We start from the raw sequence: 20,510 nt of genomic DNA on the forward strand, positions 1-20,510 counted from the left end.
GGCTGCTCTGAAGTGTCACGACTGATTTGGGTGATCGAACCCTGTTCCTACCTCAGGTTGCTTATGCAGCTTTAAGGGAGGGTTTGTGTGGGAGGATGAATAAATGTTTGTGTAGCCATACAGTGAAGCAGGTCAAGGAAATGATCTGAGTTAAAACTAACCTGGGGAAACAAGGAAGTTTGAATTTGGCCATTTATCCCTGTTCAGTTTGCTTTGTGGCTGTATGAACGCTCGTGCTGCCTGACAGGGAGGAAGGGATGGCACAGGAATAGAAGGAAAAGTGAAAAGAGGATGGATACTGTGGCAGCTCTTCACTGCATGGGATGGACTAAGCAGACTGTTCGAAATAGTATCACTGATGTGCATAAACAGTGCATTTGTACTTTAACAATTTGACTATTTAATAACTTTATTCTCTTACTCTAGAAGATAATACCCTAACACCTCTTGTACATGTTTTTTTAACACCTGCCTCCTTTTTTTCTTTTTTTCTTTTTTTTTTCTTTTTTTTCCAGACAATGGGCACTGCATATTAAGCAGGAGTGGAAGACTAAAGCCCATCTGGGGACAGAATGAGTTTAAAAGATGCTGACAGTGCAGTTTGCCAGCCAAAGGCAGCCTATAATCTTCATATTTACCCCCAACTCTCAACAGAAAGTGCTCCCTGCTGCAAAGTGAAAGCAACCAAGGACAGCACGTCTTCAGATGTCATCAAGGATGTGATAAATATCTTAAACTTGGATGTCTCGAAACATTATGTGCTCGTGGAGGTGAAAGAATCAGGTGGTGAAGAATGGGTACTTGATATAAATGATTCTCCTGTTCATAGGGTTTTACTTTGGCCTCGTCGCGCTCAGGATGAGCATCCGCAAAAGGATGGGTACTATTTTCTCTTGCAAGAAAGGAACACTGACGGGACCATCAAATATGTCCAGATGCAATTGCTTTCCAAGGAGACAGATGCTCGGCGATTGGTTGAAAGGGGTTTTCTTCCATGGCATCAGGAGGACTTTGATGACTTGTGCAATCTCCCCAACTTAACAGAGACAACGCTCTTGGAGAATCTCAAATGCCGCTTTCTAAAGCACAAAATTTATACTTACGCAGGAAGTATTCTGATTGCAATTAACCCCTTCAAGTTCCTGCCCATTTATAATCCTAAATATGTCAAGATGTATGAGAATCATCAACTCGGGAAGTTGGAGCCTCATATTTTTGCCATTGCTGATGTGGCTTATCACACAATGCTTAAAAAACACGTTAATCAGTGCATAGTTATATCAGGTGAAAGTGGGTCTGGAAAAACTCAAAGCACAAACTTCTTAATTCACTGCCTCACGGCACTGAGCCAGAAAGGGTACGCAAGTGGTGTGGAGAGAACTATTCTAGGAGCTGGACCAGTTCTAGAGGTAAATTTATCCTAAAATTGTCTTATTTGAAAATTGTCTCTTGAAAACTTCAAATAACTGCTCTTGAATACTACTTTTGAGAGTCACCTACTTGATTTAGGCTTTAAATATCACTGGTGTTTGGCTGTGGTGTTTGACTGCTTCTAATTGATTTTCCTTAATTCATCCTACCATTCAGTTGACTTCCCGTTACTTTTAATTTATGTTTAACTTAACTTTCCACCACTAAACACTAATATTCTGGGACAGAGGTTACCTGTGTTTTCCATCTTAAAGTTTTGATGGCATTTGAATCAAATAATAAGTAAATGTTTTCATATACAGATTGTTCCACTGAAGCATTAACTGCTTAGTGTAATCATGCCTTTGTGTGTAAGCGTGTCCTGCAGCATTTCTATGAACTCACTTTTTCAGGGAGTTATTTCCTTTCTACAGTTGTTTGTTTTGAAGAGAGCAACATTGTTAGTTGGGGAGAAAGTGTGAGTTGGTTTTGGCTTTAATTTACTACAGCATTTCCAACAGAAAGCAAAACTAAGCACGTGAGAAGGAGAGGGTACAGCTGGTCGTGCATTAAGTAACAGCAGGACAAACTTAAACTGATCTTTTAGGCTTCAACCTCTCCCCTTTACTGTCTCATCTGAAAGGAGAAAATCTGAAAACTTGGATGAATACAATAAAATCTTCAACAGACAGGAAGTTAAAAATTAAAATGGCTGCATTCAAGTTTAAATATTCTCAAATGTAACAACACTTTTTTAAGCTTTTAGATAAAATGTGCAAAAGCAATGAAGTTTAACTTTAAAATGTGTTACGTTCTTAAATGTGATTTGAAAGCTTTTCTGTAAAGAATGAGGAATATATGCAAGTTCTTTTTTGCCTTGCTTTCTGCTGCTTGAAAGAAGAAGTAAAATTGCTTGAGGTTTGTTGGTTGCTGGAGTTCAAGTTTGCAGTTCTAAACAGAAAACAGGAAGGGGTCACTGTGGAAAGCACTGTTTGATCAGCTGATCTTTCTGCCTTTGATAAAATTAACTGTTTCAGATCCTCGTCTACCGGATGTGATACAGCTGTGTCAGACCAGGTGGAGATGTAAAACCTTGTGTTGTGGTTCATCCATTGAATGAGAAATGCACATATCCCTAGATTAAAAATTAAAATTAATAACTTTGGAGTCACAGGTAAATGTCCAGAAATGTTCATGAAGAGGCATTTGTGATTTTTCTGCTGTAAGACTGGTTGTCATAAGTACTGCAACTTCTTCGGACTTCTACTGAGCCTTTAGTCATGGATTTCTTGAGAAAATAGTCTTGCTAGCTAGAAATATGATGACCAGTTGAAAGTGTAGCTTGCAGACTTGCCCAGTGAATTCTGACGAGACCGTTGAAGTACATATTATCTAAAATGTGAGGCTCTTTTCTGAACTTCTCAGAGAAGCTTCTCACTCTACTTCTTTGAGGGTGTTTGTCAGTCGCAAGCTGATTCAGTGTAAACTTATCCTCTCAAATATTGTAAAAGATAAAGGGGTTTATGACAACTAAATAAAAAAAAGTAGGAACATTTGAATCCTAAAATGTCTAAAATTGAATATGCATTTTTGTATTAAAAGTATTATTCATTGATTTTTTCACTTCTGGAGAAAGAAACCTTTTTGAAACTTGCAGAGGCTGAGATTCGTCCAGGCTGAAATAAATCACTGGGGTACCTGTGATTTTGGCACAACTCTGTTTAAAACAGTGGAAAGAGACCTCTCTGTTCACGTTAACTTCAGTGCACATCAGAAAGTGATGCTATGGTAGGTTTAGAACATAGAGAAGTAAAATGAAACTATCCTACTTTGGATACTGCAGAGCGGATTCAGTGGACAGTGAAGCTTCCACGTTTCCCAGTATGGATGTGCTTGTGCAGTTCTAGTCACCAAATGTCATTTAAAAAAACCCAACAAGTCGCATCTTGGTCTGGGAGAGGAATGCATGGAGAGCTTACTTTGCTTGTTGGAAGTTAAACTGATGACAAACTCTTCTGTTAGAGTTGGTCACTTCTAAATCCAACTGTGGTGACTCATTTGGGTTTTTACTTAAGGGAACTGAAGTGGTAAAAGGGAATTTTTCTGAAATGGATGTTTCAGGGGATTTTTTTGCATGAGCAGTTTTGTAGTGTGCCTATTTGAGAATGTTCTGTTTAATTTTGAAGTTTTATTTTGAGTCCTCATCAAAGATGAAAATGTACTCTTGACTTAAGTCTGTTTCCCTGACTTTTATGATGTAAAGTTGGTTGCATTTTGGCTCAGAACTTCCCCTTTTTAGTGACCTCTTATTTTCCTGACACTGAAGTAAAATGTGTCTGTTTATAGTTCAAGGAGTTAGAGCAAAAATTTCTAACACAGAAAGGTGAGCACTGTTAGTGTGTTATGGAGATGGATTCATAATTTTATCATCACATACTTAGTGAACCTGGAAACATTTACTGAATCCTGTTTCTGTGTTGGGTAATTAATCTCTGTTCAAATGTGCAAGTAACTCGAAGATAAACTATTGTTAATATTATAGCTCCTTGTTCATAATTTCTAGACTTTGAAGAATGGAGTTACAGATGTACCATGAAAGGCGATTAGACCTTAAATATTGCTTGTTACTACCTTCTCAAACATCTGAGAAATGAAATACATGGTACTGAGACAGTGTAGTTAAAAATTAAACATGGTACAAGCTCAATTGCTGTCACATGCCCTAGTGAAAGGAAAACCGGTCATGGGTTAGTCTCTGATCCTCAAATGTTTCTTGCTCAATCTCAGCACCAGAGTTTGAGTTGTTTGTAAGATCCCTTGTTGGGGATGGAGTAAGCAGAGGTGACTTGCACTGCTTCTGATTGTGTTTGGTACTGCGTGCAGCTTTTCTAGAGAAAAAGGTCTGAAAGGCTGGCTGCTTCCATGGGACAGTGATGCTTCAGCACAGTCTGAAGCTGTGTTCTGTGCTCGTTTTTAACGGCTCATGAGACATACAATTGCCTTGGCTGTTACAGGAACTGCTCTCAAGATTTTAATTTTTTTTTTTAATTATTTCTCCAGGCTAACATAAATTGTCTTTAGTGAAGAGCAGTTTCTTTAGAACTGGTAGGAAGATAAAGATAGGCTCTGTTTTAAGATACTCCTGACTTTTTCATCCTCTTCTAAATTTAGTGACTAAAATATAGTTCCCTGACTTGGAGTTTTGCCTTCTTGTATCGACTGTTAAGTTCAGTTTACTTACAGTTGAAGTCCTAAGAAGGAACTTACATTGTGGAACTATTACTTGGTTCAGATTGGGAATAGTGAATCAAACCTTTCTTTATTTTATAGTCTTGAACAAGACAATTAAACCTTTCCATATGCACTTAAGAAGTTTCCAAGAAATTTGTATTTTCCTTTCATCAGGGAAAAATGTTCTAAAATGCATGTTTCAAATATAAATGTACAGTGTGCGAGCTAAGACTCTGAACTTATTTTGGAGACCTAAAGTTAACTTATCAGATTCTTCAAGCCAATTAATTTAGTAAAGTGGCAGAAAATCAAGCAAGGGGATGGGAGTATCTGGTGAGGGACATAGTAAGAGGGAATTGGAGCTTCCTCTTCTGGCAGCAAAGCTCCTTTGGCTTGCTGACTGCTCTTAAATTGTAATCCTTAGTATCTGGGGCTTATTACAGAAGTTATTTTCTTTCGTGTGCTGAAAGTTCATTTCCCTCTGAAATGGAAGCTGAGGAGCAGTGGGACAGATGGAGATACTAGAGTTGTCATAATTTTTTCTTGTATTATTTTGAAAAGCATTGCTTACTTCCTTTTGAAGGTGTTCTTGAAGAATTCTTAAAGGTGCTGAACCATTCTTTGAAAACAATTAAGGTCCAAATAAAATGGCAGGTCCAACAGGAAGCATTCATTAAGTGGTCTTCTAAAGAAGATAGTTCTGCGTTAATTAATATTGACAGCACAGTCAGGTGGGTGGGGGAATGAGATTTTCTAGACCTTGACATATTAAAAAACTTGTTAAATTTTATTGTAGAAAGTAAACTTTTATGCTTTACCATCATATGGAAAAGAGTAAAGCAGTTTGCTGTCAGCTCTGGTTTCTTTATTACAGTCCCATTGTGCTTGTGGTTTTGGTATAAGCTGGACTTAAGCTGAGCGGTGCTTCAGCTCTGGTTTTCATTTGTATTTGCCCTAAAAGTCTGCATATATATTTAGTGGGTGTAGTCTGCTCTATTTAAGGGAAAGTGGTTGTTTTGAGGCTATCATCTGCATGTGTTTGTTTTAAGAATCATAATCAGAGGAGGAATGGCACTTCCTTTTTCCCTTTGGTTGGATGTTACTAGGGTTTTTTTTTTTGGTAGAAATGTGATGTTAGATACTTTTCCCTGCTGCACACATCTCTTGGGGGGGGGAAATCACCTTGTCCTTTATACAATGTTATATGGATTGCTCAGGCTTCCCCCGGACATCATCCAGCATGCAGAGTTGCAAAATTACCCTGAACTCTGCAACTTCTCTGTTAACAAGTAGATATTTTTGTGAAGACCACAGTTAAACTGAGTTTAACTCTGAAGTAGTCATTTCCTCTTCCGGGATGTGTAATTGGAGTTTTCAGTGTTATTTGGTACATTAAAAGACTGGTCTGTGCAGTGGTGGTTCTGCTCTGGATTAGAGGGGTTTACATAGAAACTCTGATAGCTTTTTCAGATTTTGGCAATTCTTATGAAAGAATTAAATGAGACTTTCAGTTGTGTTCCTGAGGGAGATGATAGGAGCATGTGTGTGGCTTGGGGTTTTCTTTTTAAAGCAGATAAAAGGAGATTTTGGCTTTTTTCCTAATACTCTTAAAGCTGTCACTGTTGTAGGAGTTTTTAAGTAGCAGACTCCAGTTTATGCCTTTTGCATTCCAAGGTAAGAGGATGGGTTGGATGACTTCCTGACTCCCAGAATAGGCTATCCCAGCTCTGATTCCTGAAAGGTATCCTATTTGTGACTCACTCTTTTTTCTTTTTTTCTTTTTTTAATGTAGCTGGTATTCTCCATTGGCAAGGTTTAGTTTTACTTTTTCATCTGTCTCCTCATGGACTCAAGGGAAAACAGTAAATGGGTTTGGTTATATAAATGATTGTTTCTCTTTAGCTAAAATTGTCTGTTGTCCCCTTGCATCTTCTGAATTTATTTTCTGAAGGTGTAGGTGGCTCTCTGTAAAGGGAAACCAGGGAGGTATTTCAGTTAAATTTGAGCTATGTATAGAGGACCTGGCTAGAATTATCCTGTGAGAGATGCTCTTCATGCAAAGCAGTGTCTAGGTAATAAGGGGGCTTAATTCTTATCTGTAATCCTTTTTTTTGTAGGATAAAGCTGCAGTAGGTTAAAGATATCTAACTGCTAAATACCAAGATATTTAACACTTCAGATTTTTGCACCTTTCTGATTTTAGGCAGGAATGTCACTTCTTATGTAGTTAACTCATCAAAGTATATTGAAGAATATGGTAGCAGTGATTAGAGTTTAAAGTTAAATGTTACCAAAAAAATTCCCCACACAAAATGTTAAATGACTTGGAATGTTCTTTAAAAAGTTGTAGATGTTAAAGGCTCTTATGAGAAAACCATTCAGTACATGAAGACTTTCCTAAAAACTGATAATATTAAATCAGCTTCTAAGAATTTGCTGTATGCTTTGACTAAATACCAGACACATGAGATCATAAGAGCCTTTAGTTTTAAACTGTATTCATTGCTTACATGAGTAATCACTAAGAAAAGTTCTTCAGGAAGCCCAGGATATGGGATTTCTTAACTCTATAATGCCAAAAATATTTATTAATAAAAAATAATGTGGCAAATAAAGCTATACTATGTTTTGGTTTCTTGAATGTAACTAGTAAAGTGATAGTTAACTGGTGGCTTAAGTTATAAAACTTTCTAAAAAGGAGTTTTTTCCAGAATCAGTTTGCAAGTCCACTATTCTGCAGCCTGGCAAAGTTCTCTACAACAGATTTCTTAATACACTACGTGGGAAGTTGGATGGTTTTCTTCAGAGCCACAGCTGAGCCGCTCTCGGTGGGAGAGGAATAGGTTTTTTTGATTTATAAAGCTGACAATTTGCTGGACTTCCACTTTTGGTTTGATGGTGTTTGGTAACTGTAAGGACTTGCCCTGGATTTTATGCACACATTGATATGCATGTATGTGCAAAATGGGCTCTAAAAATAAATCTGGGTGATAACTTGTTGGATAGTAGCTACAAAAAGATTATTTATGACTCTGGTCAATGCTTGCTTTGAACAATCTGAGTGGGGATACTGTTTACATCATAAGACATGTAGCATGGTCTTTAGAAATTAGAAGGCTGAACTTGACCTCAGTTGTCTGTCAGCACTGCTCTGCACAACTCCTCTTCTCTTTAGAAACCTGTTGATTTTCCTGAAGTTACAGCAGAATTACCCTGTGGGTTTTCACAGGAAGAGCTCCTTTTCTGACTCAAAAGAATAAACTAATCATGGTTGTCTGAAGAATTATGGATGTTCTCCCAGTTTATAAGAAGTTTCTGTGATTCTCTGAGCACTAGGCAGCTGGCAGTAGAAATCTGCTTGTGAGAGAACTTCGAGAACCTATTTTGTAAATAGTGTTCCAGGTGTTGTATTGCAGTGCAGCTGCAACCCTTAAGGCAGCTTGAAACAAAACAAAACCAAAAGATAAGGTTCTCCATGTACAAACAATGTGACCCTCATGAAAACAGCACTCCCCTGGGAGATACACCATAACTGGGCAGCTTTATGTATAAAGAGCTTCGTTCTGGTGTTGTGTGCAGGGTTCAGATGTCCATCATTCTCCGGATGTGTGTGTGTGTGTGGAGGAAGAGGGTGGCATTTTTGTGAAATCATTCCATGAATGTTCTATATTAGGGGAGGAGGATTTCCTAATGGAGACCTTAATTGCTCGGAGCTTGAAGAGGAAATATCTGTGGCAGGAATTGCTGGTGATAGTCTACACCGAGCAGTGTATTTTTCCAAACAATTGCATCTCCCACAGGGTTTCTTCTCTATATACTGGGTTGCCTCCTGCGTGTTAGAATGATGACAAGCTTCTCTTAACCTAAAAACACATAGATAAGAGTTTACAAAGTTAAGGACGTTCCCAATAACCAATTCTAATGGCCCCACCTGGAATACTGCATCCAGTTCTGGAGCCCCCAACGTAAGAAAGACATGGACCAGTTAGAACTAGTCCAGAGGAGGCCACCAGGATGATCCGAGGGCTGGAGCACCTCTCCTATGAGGACAGGCTGAGAGAGTTGGGGCTGTTCAGCCTGGAGAAGAGAAGGCTCCAGGGAGATCTTATAGTGGCCTCCCAGTACCTGAAGGGGCTACAAGAAAGCTGGGGAAGGACTTTTCATAAGGGCAGTTAATGACAAAACAAGGGGAAATGGGTTTAAACTGAAAGAGGGGAGGTTTAGATTAGATATTAGGAAGAAGTTCTTCACTGTGAGGGTGGTCAGACACTGGAACAGGTTGCCCAGAGAAGCTGTGGCTGCTCCTCCCTGGAAGTGTTCTCGGCCAGGCTGGATGAGGCTTTGAGCAACCTGGTCTAGTGGAAGGTGTCCCTGCTGATGGCAGGGGGGTTGGAACTGGATGAGCTTTAAGGTCCCTTCCAACCCAAACCATTCTATGATTCTATGTAATAAGTTATCTTTATAATTCTTAAGTGTGGCTCATGCAGAGGATATTTTATGTTCAGTGTGTGTACTAGCAACTCTCAGAGGGCTCATGATCCAGGCAGAGATATTAAAGATGCACCATTAGAATTTGTGCCATGTCTGGATTTTCCCCCCTTTCCTAACACCTCTTAACGAAACTACATTTTTCAGTGTTGTGTAGTGGAATTAGCTGACCAGTGAGTATGACGTGGTTCTGTAAACCAAAGTTTTTCTGTTTGTCTTTTTCCTGGTTTTTGAATACACAACTCGATGAGATCTTAACATTCTGTTCTCACTTAAAGAAAAATTGTTTATTGTAAAATTTTTGAGTGGGAGCAATCCATTAGGGAATAAGACATTTGTGGCTTTTCTATGGGAGAGGCAATTTCATGGTATTTGTGCTGCCTTCTTCCTACTGAGTATCTTCTCTAAGGTCATAGTTGTTAGTGATTGATGTTAATTTGCGCTCTCTAGCCATGATTACCTTTCCTGTACTCTTAGAAATACCTAAATGAAATATTTCCCTCCCTCAGTCCCTCAAATATTATTGCATGGGGTAAATAATAAACGTATATACATCTGGGAGGAACAAAGGAGGCTTCCTAAGCTGCCTTTTTGATACCTGTGTGCTGCCATTTCCATCCTATTTCAGGTTCACACCACAAGCTAACAGGAGGCTGAACAATGAACGGAAGAATTTGAAAAAGCTATGTGTTGGCATATTTTGTTTAATTGAAAATTAACTCACTTTGCTTTATTACAGGCATTTGGAAATGCAAAAACAGCACATAACAATAACTCGAGTCGTTTCGGAAAGTTTATTCAAGTCAACTATTTAGAGAATGGTATTGTCCGAGGGTAAGTACAGTATGAAGGTTCTTCTGGGGTTGATCTTTGTGCTTGTAGGAGCTGGTGAAGACTCTGCTGTGTGCTGCTTTATTGAGCCTCTTCTTGTGTGGGAATAGCTTGCCACTGTGGAGTTTTCAAGACTCTAACTGAGCTCTGTGGAATAATCAGATGATGCAGAATATTCTTACCGTGCTGTACAACCATATCCGGTTAAGAATTTGCTACTGCATCTTTACCTTCATGCTAAATGAAGGCTTTTTTCATAACATCCCATGTCCTCTCCATTTTGCAATTAAAACCAGAAGATTTGAATCTTTAAGAGGGGCTGGAGAGAAGTGGATTTGAGGAAGCCATTTTAAAGCAACATCTTAAACATCAGTTACAAAGATAAGACAACTATACTAGGTGATCTTTCAAGGTCCCTTCTAATCCCTAACATTCTGTGATTCTGTGAACTATAAAATTATTTCACTTATTTGAAATTATGTGCTTCTATCTGAAGGATAAAAGTGAAATATTCTATTCCTACATTAACTTTTTTAGCATGTGGTAGTCACAGCTGAGTCTGAGAATTCTACCATAACGTAGAATATTGGTAATGGGATTCTGCCTGAAGCTGAAGCTTGCTGCACTCTGAAGTGTCACTAGCTATCACTGGGTGTCTTTCCTTTGGGTCTTTGTGTTTGCAGTTCACAAAACAGCAATAATACTCTGTACCACATTTGCTTTGAGTGTTATTCTGAACGAAATTAGCATCTTTTCAGATGAAGTCACGCTAGCTCAGGAGATTGGTACAATTTGAATACATTTGTTTTGTCTTCAGCATGAGAAAAAGCTGTTCAAACTTTGGCCTCGTTCGTTATATGGCACGTCAAGGAGTTTAGATTATTATTTAGGAGATTACATTGTCAAACTGTAAGGAATTTTCTGTCTGGCTGGCTTGTGTTTTAGGCTGACATATATCCTGTCATAAAAACCTAGCGAATTTGTTAGATTAAGTATCAGACAGTTATCCAATATATTTTTGGGGTCTTGTAGCCTTTGCCTTCTGTGTCAGATAACTTAATCTCAGAGCAGATAACAGACTGTTAGCACGCTGCGTATCTCCTTTCTGCTTGCAGTTTTTCATCAGCACCTTCTAGCTTCGTCTGCCTTTTTTCCAGTTGTGTCTGCTAAAAGCAAGCACTGGAGATGGGTGTTTTGTGTTTTTCTTTGTTCCAATTACAATATACTGCATACTGAAATTTTTGTTCTAGATTTAAGATAACTAAACTATTCTCTTGTATATTTTAGTGCAGATTTCACTATTTGAACTCTCTTGGCAGTTGCTGTCTGATGTTTTGTGAGGTCTTTTCTTTTGCCCTCATGCTTTTTTTTTGTTTTTTATGACTCATTAGGGCTGTTGTTGAAAAATACCTGCTTGAAAAATCTCGTCTGGTATCTCAAGAAAAAGATGAAAGGTAAGAGATTAATATGGTTTACTAACACAATCATGATCAATGCAAGAGTTTAAGAGCATCTAAAGTGTATAGAATAAAAGAGAAATAATTATTTTTTCATGAAAGAGAAATGTATTGACTTTGTAGGAACTACCATGTCTTTTATTATTTGCTACTTGGAGTCAGTGAAGAAGAGCGTAAAGAATTTCACCTCAAGCAACCTGAAGATTATTTCTACCTCAATCAGGTAATCTGTGGCAGAGATTTACCAATGCATTGATAAGTGTTGTCTGTCTGTTATGTTAAAGATGAAAGAAAGCAGAACAGATGATACTTGTTTTCTTGTGGCGTTTGGGCTTGGTTCTTTGCCTTTGATTATGGATCTCTCTTCTCAGCATAACTTGAAAATTGAAGATGGGGAAGATCTCCGACATGACTTTGAAAGATTAAAACAAGCCATGGAGATGGTTGGCTTCCTTTCAGCAACAAAAAAACAGTAAGTAGAATCCTTTAAGCTTTTGTTACTGACAGCTAGTTAATGTTCATGAATTGCAATAAACCGTGTATGTGTTGGGATCACAGTTAGTCCAGTAGGAAACGAGGAGAGCTGAGTATTTGAGGGCTTACGGACAAATTCATGAAGTAGAATTAAGTCTGCTAACCTGTTATAATGACCTCCTGAGAAAAATTCTTATAAAATTCAATTTTTCTTCCTTAGGATTTTTTCAATACTTTCAGCTATTCTTTATTTGGGCAATGTTACGTACAAGAAGAAAGCTACAGGCCGTGATGAAGGGTTGGAAGTGGGACCTCCTGAAGTGTTGGACATTCTTTCACAGCTTTTGAAAGTAGAGTATTTCCATTTAGTTCTAATGTTTGATAGATCTTTTTGTCATGCTTTACCTCAGCATTTTACTTGAATATCTTGTTGCCCAGTTTGCTATATCTAGATCTGGTTTATGATACCTCCACAACATTTATCTTGTGGGAGGGGAAATGGAGAAAATTGGTGAAATTATGGGGTTAGGGATGAAATACAGCCCATAGCACAGAAGTAGAATTTGTTTACTCAGTAATCATAGCCAAGCAGGGATTAATATAGTGGAGAAGTGTTCTTTGCCACCACAGGGAAATGTATGAATGAATCTAAGCTGAGAATAATTTAAATAAGTTGAAGAACTTGTAAAGCTATTGATGAAATGATAAATGTAGCTGTTGTCAAAGAGTTTGGGCTTCTCTGAGGAAGTTGTAATGTCCACTGTTGCCATCAGATTATTCATCAGGGAGTTTGAGGGTGACAGTAACTCTTGTTCTTGCTTGTTTTGAAGGTTAAACGAGAAATTCTAGTAGAAGTGCTAACAAAAAGAAAAACTGTGACTGCTAATGATAAACTTATTTTGCCATATAGTCTCAATGAGGTGAGTAAAAAAACACTAGTAGAATTATTTTAAATAATTAAACATGCTTTTTTGACTACAAAAAACCTGATATGGTACACTTTCACATTTGGTGAGGGATGTCTGGAACAGCAGAAATTAGCACTAACGGAAAATTTTAGTTTTGTTTGTCTCTGCAAGGATTGTAGCCTTTGTGTGACACTGGTCTGGAACAAAAATGCCTTTTTTTTTTTTACACAAAGTTCTGAACATTGTTTCATCTGCAGGCAATAACAGCTCGTGATTCAATGGCAAAGTCCTTATACAGTGCTCTGTTTGATTGGATTGTTCTGCGAATTAATCATGCGCTCCTTAATAAGAAGGACATGGAGGAATCTGTTACAGTAAGTTTCTCACAAAAACAAGTCTTTGTAGACAGTTGTGTATTTAGAGCTATCAGAGAATGCTGTAGATGACATGTTCAGATATCTGGGATAAATTTTGATTCGGATGTCCATGATAAATTTCTTGGTAATAATTAATAATTTCTGTTTTCACAATAGACACCAGTGTTAAATATTCAAAATCTAGTAGCACTTTTTGTAGTGGTTAACTGTTGTGAGTTAAGTCACTGTATTAACTACATTTCCACATCTTCTTTTAGTGTTTATCCATTGGTGTACTTGATATTTTTGGATTTGAAGACTTTGAAACCAACAGTTTTGAACAGTTTTGTATAAATTATGCAAATGAGCAGCTGCAGTATTATTTCAATCAACATATTTTCAAATTGGAACAGGTAAGAAATTAGAGTCACTGAAACAAAAGCTTTTTTCAAGTGCTCATATATTATGCAAACTTAGCCACTATTCTGCAAAACTCCATGATGTAATTTTTATAATTCCTTGAATATATTTCCAAATGTGTTAATTTTTTTTAATTTCTTGGTTTACTATGGCTTGTTATGGTGGTGTTTGGTTGCAGATTTACTGTATTTATTGCCCCCCATATACTAATGATAGTGGGGTCTTTCTTCAGAGGGCTAGCATTAAGCTTCTGCTTGATTATAAGAAACAAAAAAGACATTCAGGCAACCCCAGACAGAAGCCAAATGAAACCATAAACTTGGGAGATTGAAAGTGTGTAGGTGAGGTGGTTTTTGGGGGGCTTTTTTGTTGGGCTTTTTTTTAATGGTAGGAGAAGTGTTTCTTTCTGGGTTTTGGGTTTGTGTTTTTTCTTATGGTTGGGAAACAGTTTCTCTTATTTTTGTCAGTTTGTAAATATTTAATAACCAGTCTTTGCTTCTTCCACCTGACTGCATGTAGGGGATACAACTCTATATTGATATTGGCAGTAGTTCTGAAATCCTACTATTACTGGCATATGTTGATTTACTTGTTTGCAGATAGTATCATCTTAGAGTGATTTGAGTGCTGCAAGAGCTAACAGATCCTGTTTCTAGATTGAGGTTTGGGGTTTTTTTTTTGCTCTGGACTTGGATTTTTATTTTTTTTTTCTGGTTTGTGCTAAAATGTTATTCTCAGGTCACTGCTGAAAGAAAGAAATTATTCTGTTGTATGTGGTATTTTCGCAACAACACGTAGATAACTTTAAACAAGGATTTTAAAGAGAAGAAAATTACTAAAAGTACAAACTTCATCTGTAAACATAATGTTGAGGTCCCTGGTTTGTAACTTATGACAGAAGTGACTAGCCAGGCTAACTAGAGTAAATAGTTACATTGTTTTCTTTTTTCTAATGCATTTTTGCCAATAAGCTTAATCCTCGAATGACCCATTTCCTGTATCTCTTGCAGCATGAGGGCCCTCAGGGAGGATCTCTATATCTTTTTAAAGAAAAGCTTTTTTGTCTGTGGAAAATGGCATTTCAGTTCTGTAATGTGGCATGCACACTGAGCAGCCTGTCATTAGGCAGACTGAATTCTACCTACTTAAAAATAATCCATTTCTCATCATCATACAGAACAGTGAGAGGTGCTCTTTGTCTTTTGTTCAACATAAAACTGATTTAACTTTCTGTGTGGGGTTTGTTTTTTTTTTACATTAGTACCCTATCATTAGCTTTTTCTGTGGGCATTTACAGCATTAAGAAAAACTGGTATTTTTCATTCTTTATCTTAATGGGAAGCTTGTCGTGTCAAGCATTTGATGCGTTGTCACTTCAGCAGAAGAGCTTTGTGTTCTCTTGTCAGAGAGCTCCAGATTTTCTGAACCGAAGCGATAGATGTTGCTTCCTTAGGGAAGTTCCGGTGTTGCTGCTGTGTAGAGCTTAACTGCCTGTTTTGAAACTTCTCTTATTTTGTCTGACAGTGCAATTTGGAAATTCTGGAACTTGATATTATATATTTGTAATTTCTCGTAATACAAGAACTATGAAAGACAAAAATAGACTTCAATTTCTTCAGTATACATCTGCCTAGGGTTTTAATGTAATGATGTAGATGTCGTGTCTAACTCCAAGTTCGTAGTCTGCTGGGAAAGTCACAGCAAAACATTCTTTTTCACTCTTTTGGTTTTTAAATAGTTTTACCCCAAGCATCTGCTGTTGAGTGACATGCCTAGGTGGACCTTTGATCTGACCCAATATGCCTGCTGTTCTGTTCTTATTTATAAATTTTCCTTATTTTTATTTCTGCTGCCTGAACTAACAAACTCCACTTGCTGTAGCTGTTCAAGGATGTGTTTTAAGCACTTAGACCACAGGACATGAAAGGTCAGGGCACTGTACTGATGAGGGAATTTTCTTGAGCTACACAGGAGGAATATAAGAGTGAAGGGATCACTTGGCACAATATTGACTATACTGATAATGTGGCCTGCATTCACTTAATCAGCAAGAAGCCCACTGGCCTCTTCTATCTTCTGGATGAAGAAAGCAAGTAAGCAACAAACATCTTCTGAAAAACAATGTGTGGCAGGGAGGAGGGAAGGACTGTGGAAGGGAACAGAGATACAGCACATTAAAAAAAGAGAGGAATGTTTTGGGAAGCAAAGGGTAATCTTATGACTATGAGCTACACTATTTCTCTTGTAATAACTCCAATATCCTGGTGATATAAATTTATGCTAAAATTGAACTTTGACTTAAGCAGATTTAGAAACTTTCACTTTTTGTGTTTTACCATGGAATTACATTAAAGTAAAATGCATGTCTGTAAGTCTTTGGAACATTAACTAGCAAATGTGGTAAATAGTTAATGTGGTGCTAACTAAAGTTGACTGGTGAAGTGAGAGGAAGCACTGACATACACTTGAAACCTCAGAATATTCTGCTATGTGTGGAGCATTTTGGTCCAGAAATTAAGCCCACCTCTAATATTCAAAGCAGATGATGTGTTAATTCTCAATTAAAGTGTAGAGATCTTGGATAATAAAATATTTTCCACGAGGATCAATAAGCATTCTTCAGTCTGTCACCTTGCACCTCAATAAACACACCTATGTTTAAAGAAAAATAGCTGACCTCTTTTGTTTTGTATTCCTAGTTTTCCACATGCCACCAACCAAACTCTACTTGCAAAATTCAAACAGCAGCATGAGGAGAACAAGTTTTTTGTTGGAACCCCAGTGATGGAGCCTGCTTTTATTATTCGACACTTTGCCGGGAAAGTTAAATACCAGATAAAAGTAGGTGATAGATTTGATGGGCCACAAAAAAAAATTCCTTACCTTTCTGATGGGTTTTTGTCAGGGTCTAGAAGATTTGCCAGGAATGGGCTGGATCAGATGTGTCCTCAAATGTACTTTAGATTTTATTTTACTTTTCTTTCAGTGGTGATCTCGACTTGAGGGTACTGCTCGCTATAGTGAGAATTATTTAAAATAATGAATTATTCTGGATAGTGACTAATATCTTGAGTCAAAACACAACTTTCCTGAGAGCCTGTGGTTCAATGTTCCAATTTGCAGGATTTCAGAGAGAAAAATATGGATTACATGAGACCAGATATTGTTGCTTTACTACGAAGCAGCGACAGCGCTTACGTTCGGGAGCTGATAGGGATGGACCCTGTGGCTGTGTTCCGCTGGGCAGTTCTGCGGGCAGCTATTCGAGCAATGGCTGTCTTTGCAGAAGCTGGACGCCAGAGAGCTCAGAAAACTGCAGGTATGGTATGAAAAACCACTCAGGAAACACTTTCAAATACTGTAGTATTGGTTAGTGCTTGTTCACAGAACCAGTTGATGGCAAAACCTTATCAGCTAGATGTGATCTTGGTTTGGTACTAAGGACAAAACTGACTTGTGAAAATGGCTTTACATTTACACACCAAAGAGATTGTCGCTGTTTTATCTGAGATCATTCAGACTTCCTCCTCTCATAAGTGCTCCATTTAGCAGGCTGTGCCAAATTTGAAGTCCTATTTGTAAAAGCTGGGGAAGATATTACTAGCTTCCAGTATACGTGCTTGTCTTATCACTCACTGGTTTTGATCTTCTCAGACCTCCCTGAAGTTTCCAATGAGTATTCAGGATGAAATGTTAGTTTTGATAAGCTTTTCTGAGCAGCTGCAATTTACTTTCTAGTAGTAAGGAGTTTGAGCAAGTAGTCTAGCTTGACTGCTAAAGTACTAGACAAAACCTCAAGGCCCTTGGGTAGATACCTTGCTTGTTAGAGTTGGTGGGGGGTTTTTTGGTTCATTATGCTCATATCTTTGTCAAAATGCAACCTGTTGGTTATTTCATAACAGGAGTGGTACGTCAAGGACCCAGAGTTCCTCTTGGAGAACTCCAGAGATCAAATACACCAGTAGAAAAAGTTTATCGGTGAGAAACGCATACTTAATCCGTATCAGGGAAAAGACCTGAATTGCTGAGTCGCATTTTCATTATCAAATGTCAACTAGATCTTTCCACAAGGATATCAAGTTGTATATCTTCTGTCTTGTTTTATTTGGCCTTTTAATACTATCAAAACAATACTCTGGCTTATTTTATGTAAGACCCAGTACTACCCAATGTTGGTGACATAGCCTCAGTTCCATTTACCACTGGGTTTTGAAGTTCTCTGTCTGTCCTTTGTATTTGCTTTTAGCACTGTGTGTTCCTCTGCAGCCAGTCTGTGTCACTGAAGGATTCGTAGGAGCACTCATGTTTTTTTCAGCCTTATGATTAGGAGGCAGGGGAAGTCCTACAGAACTGCCTCCCTACATTGCTCTGTATAGGCATATTTGCCTTTCTATGGAGTATTTAGGTTTTATACATGTTCCTTTTGCAGCTGCTCAATGCTTGATTTCTCATTTGATTGTTCTGAGGATTTCGATATAAATGCTTTTGAAGACATCATTTCTTTTTATGAAAACAAGAAGTAAGTAGAAATAGACCTGCAGTAAAAGGCCAGGGAGGCACATTCCTGAAGAGACCAACCTTCTGAGTGTGCTCTGTGTGAAAGTGAAGCCATGAAGTACACATAAAGTAGTGACTTCATGTTGCTTCATCCTGGACAGTCTGTGTCACTTGTGACAACTAAGGACTAAAGATACAATTGGGGTGAAAGAACTGGTGACAGCGTAACATGTCTGTTACCTTATGATATCTTGAAACAAAATTTTATACTAAAAAGTGTTCAGAGGTACCAAGAGAAGCAAGCAACTGTCTGTAATAACGTTGCTGCCTCAGTGAGCAGCTCAGAGTGGTGATAGCATCTAACAGTCAGAAGTGATTCTTACGCTTCTGTTATTTTTGGTTTGTGCCTCTCTGGAGAGTAAAGAAGGTAAGTTCTGGTGCCAAGACACATCACTTCACCAGCACAATGCATGCTTAAAATAATGGAATCTGCCACGAATTAGGAACCATCCCAGGCTTACTTTGAAAAGCGAAATGTGTAAATAGGTTTGAAATGGAAATGAAAAGCAAAATTTCATCAACTATTCCTGTAACAGCTAGTTTTTAACTTACTCTTCTGATATAAATCTGCTTAAGCAGCCTCATTTTAGTAGTCAAATCTCGATGTAAAATTATTTACTGCTTGATTATAAAGAAACTTATATCCATCTGAAAAGGCTGCTTAGCTTACAAAAAACATTCCTTGGACATTAAGTACGTTTTGCTAAATTTCCCTCTGTTTTCTGAACTGATGGCTCAAGAATTTGCATTAAAAGGTAGAATTAGAGAGTAAGTTTAGTATGAGACCCTGGTAATTAAATTTTAGGGCACTAATAGTGTAGAAAGTGCTGACTTGACATCAGAATCATTCATGCTTAGGAAAAAGTAGTCTGGGATTGACCTGCCGCTGTTTGGAGCACACTTGGTGATGGGTTCTCTTGGGTTTTTAACTCCTTTTTTCCTTTCTCTCATGGCTATGTGTATCTTTGTTTGCCATCTTTGTGTTGCTGTGAATCATTTTAGAGACATGCATGAACAAATCATCGCAAGTATAAAAGGACTTCCATGGCAGGGTGATGATCCCTGTAAGCTGCTTCGGTCACTCAGTCGACTTCAACACCGCTCCCACTTCATGTGAGTTCTGGTGCTCTAGGTATTGCTTTGAAAGTGCAACAATAACCCAGCAGTTATCCTAGTGCGTAGAAAATATACTTGTCCCAAGTTTGTTTTCTGCAAAAAAATAAAGTAGACAATTAAGAACAAAAGAATTCTTTCTAAAAATATAAAGGCTATAGAGGATGCTTTGGTGCTTCATTGCACTAGCTGAAAGTGAAGCCTGCTTTTCCTGTAAACTTGCCTTAAAACCCAAGTATGTAGTACAAGCTTGTTGTTGCAAAACATTCAACAATGAAATCTTTCAGAAGCTGCAACTAAAGGTTTCCTGAAATTCAGGATGCCAATGCTATGTATGTTCCCAGGCTAAGACTTCACGTGGGCACAGCTATGCATGTGTAAGAAAACCAGTCCGTGGTCTGTTGTATAACAAATGTAAACTGGAAGGTATGGAGTTGGAACGTGCCTTACATCACGGAGTTAACATGCTTAGAATGAGGAGGATGTGAACCACAGCCTGGTTTCTGAGAGCTTCCCCTGCTAGTTCACTGTCTGTGTGTGGATGAGAACGGTGCCTGAGGTTTGTGTAGTGCCCCAGGAGGTTCTGGGGATGATCTCAGACATATCAGAATTCCTACATGGAGTACAGGGGCATGTGTTGTCCTTCTGTGAGCAGTTAAGTACTTTCACAGGGGTTCTGGTGCAAGCAGCAGCAGTTACTTCTGAATCAAGTATTTTGATTTGATAGAGCCTCAGTATTATGATGAGAGTTCAAGGACTGTACAATTAGCTAAATAGAATAACTTGCACAAAAATAGTCTGTGCAACAGTTTTTGTAGCTTTAACTTTAGAGAAAATGTTTCACTTTTGAAAGTTCCAATACCTACAGAGTTTATTTAAAAAATAAATAAGTATTGTTGCGAAGCAGTTTGCATTTCTTGCATTGATCACTTGGAAGAGACGTGCATGAACACACCCTGATGCTGTTGTGCTAATTTTCTTCTATCCTTCATCTTATATGCACATGGTAAATTGCACCAACTTATGACTTGCTGAAATAACGAAAAATAATGTGTATTTTTTTTCTTAAATGATCTTTAATATTTTAACAGGAAAAGTAGAGGTATCAAACAAAAGCAGATCATTCCCAAGGTAAAGTTATTCAGTAAATTTAGAGTTCTCTTTTTTGTTTTTTTTGTTTGGGTGTGTGGGTTTCGGGGTTTTTTTTGCACTGTGAACATTCATTTTGATTGACAGAACTCACTTCAGAAATTACTGGTACATTG

General features: G+C 37.9%; 1 protein-coding gene across 1 annotated transcript in view; it reads left to right on the forward strand.

Annotated features, from left to right (window-relative positions):
• The first annotated feature begins 572 nt into the window (after positions 1-572).
• The window catches only part of MYO9B (myosin IXB), a 34,994-nt gene continuing 15,056 nt past the window's right edge, over positions 573-20,510 (forward strand). The window contains 15 exon segments of the mRNA XM_010177773.1: positions 573-1,409; positions 9,869-9,963; positions 11,352-11,414; positions 11,541-11,640; positions 11,789-11,889; positions 12,112-12,241; positions 12,722-12,811; positions 13,057-13,173; positions 13,434-13,568; positions 15,547-15,668; positions 16,275-16,416; positions 16,699-16,894; positions 17,478-17,553; positions 19,135-19,245; positions 20,337-20,376. Of these exon segments, the coding sequence (XP_010176075.1) occupies positions 573-1,409; positions 9,869-9,963; positions 11,352-11,414; positions 11,541-11,640; positions 11,789-11,889; positions 12,112-12,241; positions 12,722-12,811; positions 13,057-13,173; positions 13,434-13,568; positions 15,547-15,668; positions 16,275-16,416; positions 16,699-16,894; positions 17,478-17,553; positions 19,135-19,245; positions 20,337-20,376 (2,355 nt within the window).

This window comes from Antrostomus carolinensis, unplaced genomic scaffold, assembly GCF_000700745.2.
Source record: "Antrostomus carolinensis isolate BGI_N321 unplaced genomic scaffold, ASM70074v2 scaffold1850, whole genome shotgun sequence".
Classification (NCBI taxonomy): Eukaryota; Metazoa; Chordata; class Aves; order Caprimulgiformes; family Caprimulgidae; genus Antrostomus; species Antrostomus carolinensis.